Raw genomic sequence first — 2,188 nt, 5'->3', positions numbered from 1 at the left:
CTTTTTGCAGTGCGTAGAAATGTGGTCCCCTATCTTTTCATTCAACCCTAATTGCTTTTTTACCTCACTTCTGTTTTTGCTATAAGCGTATCAATACTGTAACTCTCATCATGCAATCATCTCGCTCATACGTTCGCAATGGCAAAGTTGTCAAGAGAAATCATCGTGTGGCAAACCATGCCAATCTTGCAAGCCATTTGGGGTCACTCAACCTCCGAGAGTCTGTCGGCGATCACGAAGATGATCCAGGTACAGGTCCAAGAGTTGACAACACAAAAAGCATATGACCAAGTATTCAACTAAGGTAAATGATCAATAGCACAAACTGAGTCGATGGATTTGGATACAGGGAATGCTAATGCATTTTCAAATATCCGCTATACAGCTGTTGAATCCAGTGATAGCGACATCGACAGCGACAGCGACCCAAGCATTGACGATGATGAAGAAGGGACATCTTCCCCAAAGAGTGCCATACATTCGTTGCTTGGCAAAATGAGCACTCATCCAGTTGTTCCTTCAACTGTCAGCAACAGTGCCGAGTCTTCAACTTCCCAAGCGAAGAAAACCACTCGACGAAGTGGCCCCAACTTGACTGATCAGCAAGTTGATCAAATCCTTGACCTTGTCGTTAAGCAAAGAAAAAGCCGTCGTGATGTTGGGGCTATGTTTAACAAGTCGGCATCCACGATCGGCAGAGTTGTCAAGAAGTATAGAGAAAGTGGAACAGCTGTTGTGTCTCAAAAGGGACGCACAGCTCCCACTAAAATCGATGAAGAAGACAACTCGTTCCTCCGACATTTTCTCTCAACCAACAACACAGCTACTCTGGATCAGATTAGCCATGCTTATGAGCAAAAGTTTGGCATAAAAATCGCCAGCAGTACGCTACATCATCATCTTTGCCACTCAATGCGCATCACTCTCTAGCGTGCTGGCAAGTATCCCGAGCGACGTACAGATGATGAGACCAAGCAGTTGCGAGCAGAGTTTGTGCGTACGCACATCGAATCAGGTGTCGTTGATTATAAACGCAACTGTGTTTTCATTGACGAAGCCTCATTCAATGCAAGCATGCGGAGAAATTATGCATGGTCCAACGCAGGGGATCCTGCACATGTTCACGTACCAATCCTGCGTGCTCCATCAACGACACTTTTGGCAGCGGTTAGCAACGTGGGGCTTATTGAAGTTGCAATGAACGTATGCCCAAAAAATGATGGGGAGAAGGGCACAAAAAAACCCGTTAAAAAGGGTACCACAAGGTAAAGCGTTTTAATGATCCACGTATATGAGACTAACGGCTTTTATGTAGCATCGATTTTTTGGGATTTGTGAATTTGGTGATGGATCAACTAGATGCAAGAGGCTAGAGTGGGTGGTACTTGATCTTTGACAATGCCCCCATTCATACGCCGCAATTCATTGCCAAAGAGATTGAACGACGTGGTTACCATATGCTCCTTTTGCCGAGATACTCGCCTTTTCTCAACTCTATCGAAGAATTTTTTCAAAGGTAAGATCTTCTGATACATCCTTTGTGTTTATGATTACATAACAATTGTTGCAGGTGAAGGCTGTATTTCGCAGGGATGCTCTTGGACACCCGTCTGTTGAGGATCTCGAGCTGCGTATTTGTGAGGCAATCTCCAAATGCCAGCTGAGTGATTATGTAGGATGGGTGAGCCATTCCACCACCTTTTTCCCTCGTTGCATTGAGCTTGAAGATGATCTTTAGGCAAAATAAAGTGTGAAGTTTGTGGCTAAGGAGTGATGTGAATAAGATTGCATACATTACTCGTTTTTGTTTGTTTTGATGCAGCAAAAGTAGATGGTCTACGCACATAAGTAGATGGTCTACCAAGATAATTTTCAATCCTATCTATATTGAACTTGACACACCATGGCCTACCCAAAGAACTTTGCTCGCAACCAAGCCGCTGATGCTGATGATGTGAATGAGCTCTCATCAAACTTCCGGCGACAAGCAAGCTTTACTAGTAGTTAGTATTTTATACGTGTAGCATAACGCGTACTTAACGTTATGTATGTATAGGTCGAGAAAACATGGATGTTGTGTCCGATGAAGGGGCTGAAGAAGGCAACCATGCTAGCAATCAAGCTAGCAATCAAGCTAGTAATGAAGCTGATAGTAAGTTGGAAAGGTTAAGAAGCTGTACATAGTATT

At 43.7% G+C, this 2,188-nt stretch overlaps 3 protein-coding genes across 3 annotated transcripts; all 3 read left to right on the top strand.

Moving 5' to 3' along the window:
* Positions 1-110: 110 nt before the first annotated feature.
* Positions 111-930, top strand: O0I10_013274 (uncharacterized protein; the record flags this gene model as incomplete). The annotated part of the gene is made up of 2 exons (XM_058493071.1): positions 111-249; positions 320-930. The coding sequence occupies 2 exons, from the start codon at positions 111-113 to the stop codon at positions 928-930; spliced, it is 750 nt and encodes a 249-aa protein (XP_058336165.1).
* Positions 931-1,074: 144 nt separating this feature from the next.
* Positions 1,075-1,373, top strand: O0I10_013273 (uncharacterized protein; the record flags this gene model as incomplete). The annotated part of the gene is made up of 2 exons (XM_058493070.1): positions 1,075-1,265; positions 1,316-1,373. The coding sequence occupies 2 exons, from the start codon at positions 1,075-1,077 to the stop codon at positions 1,371-1,373; spliced, it is 249 nt and encodes an 82-aa protein (XP_058336164.1).
* Positions 1,374-1,903: 530 nt separating this feature from the next.
* On the top strand, positions 1,904-2,152 carry O0I10_013272 (uncharacterized protein; the record flags this gene model as incomplete). The annotated part of the gene is made up of 2 exons (XM_058493069.1): positions 1,904-2,003; positions 2,057-2,152. Coding segments are annotated over 2 exons (196 nt in total), but the record flags the coding sequence as incomplete, so codon positions are not given.
* Positions 2,153-2,188: the final 36 nt, after the last annotated feature.

This window comes from Lichtheimia ornata, assembly GCF_029851405.1.
Source record: "Lichtheimia ornata isolate CBS 291.66 chromosome Unknown scaffold00387, whole genome shotgun sequence".
Taxonomy (NCBI): domain Eukaryota; kingdom Fungi; phylum Mucoromycota; class Mucoromycetes; order Mucorales; family Lichtheimiaceae; genus Lichtheimia; species Lichtheimia ornata.
This window is presented reverse-complemented; position numbering and strand designations above follow the sequence as displayed.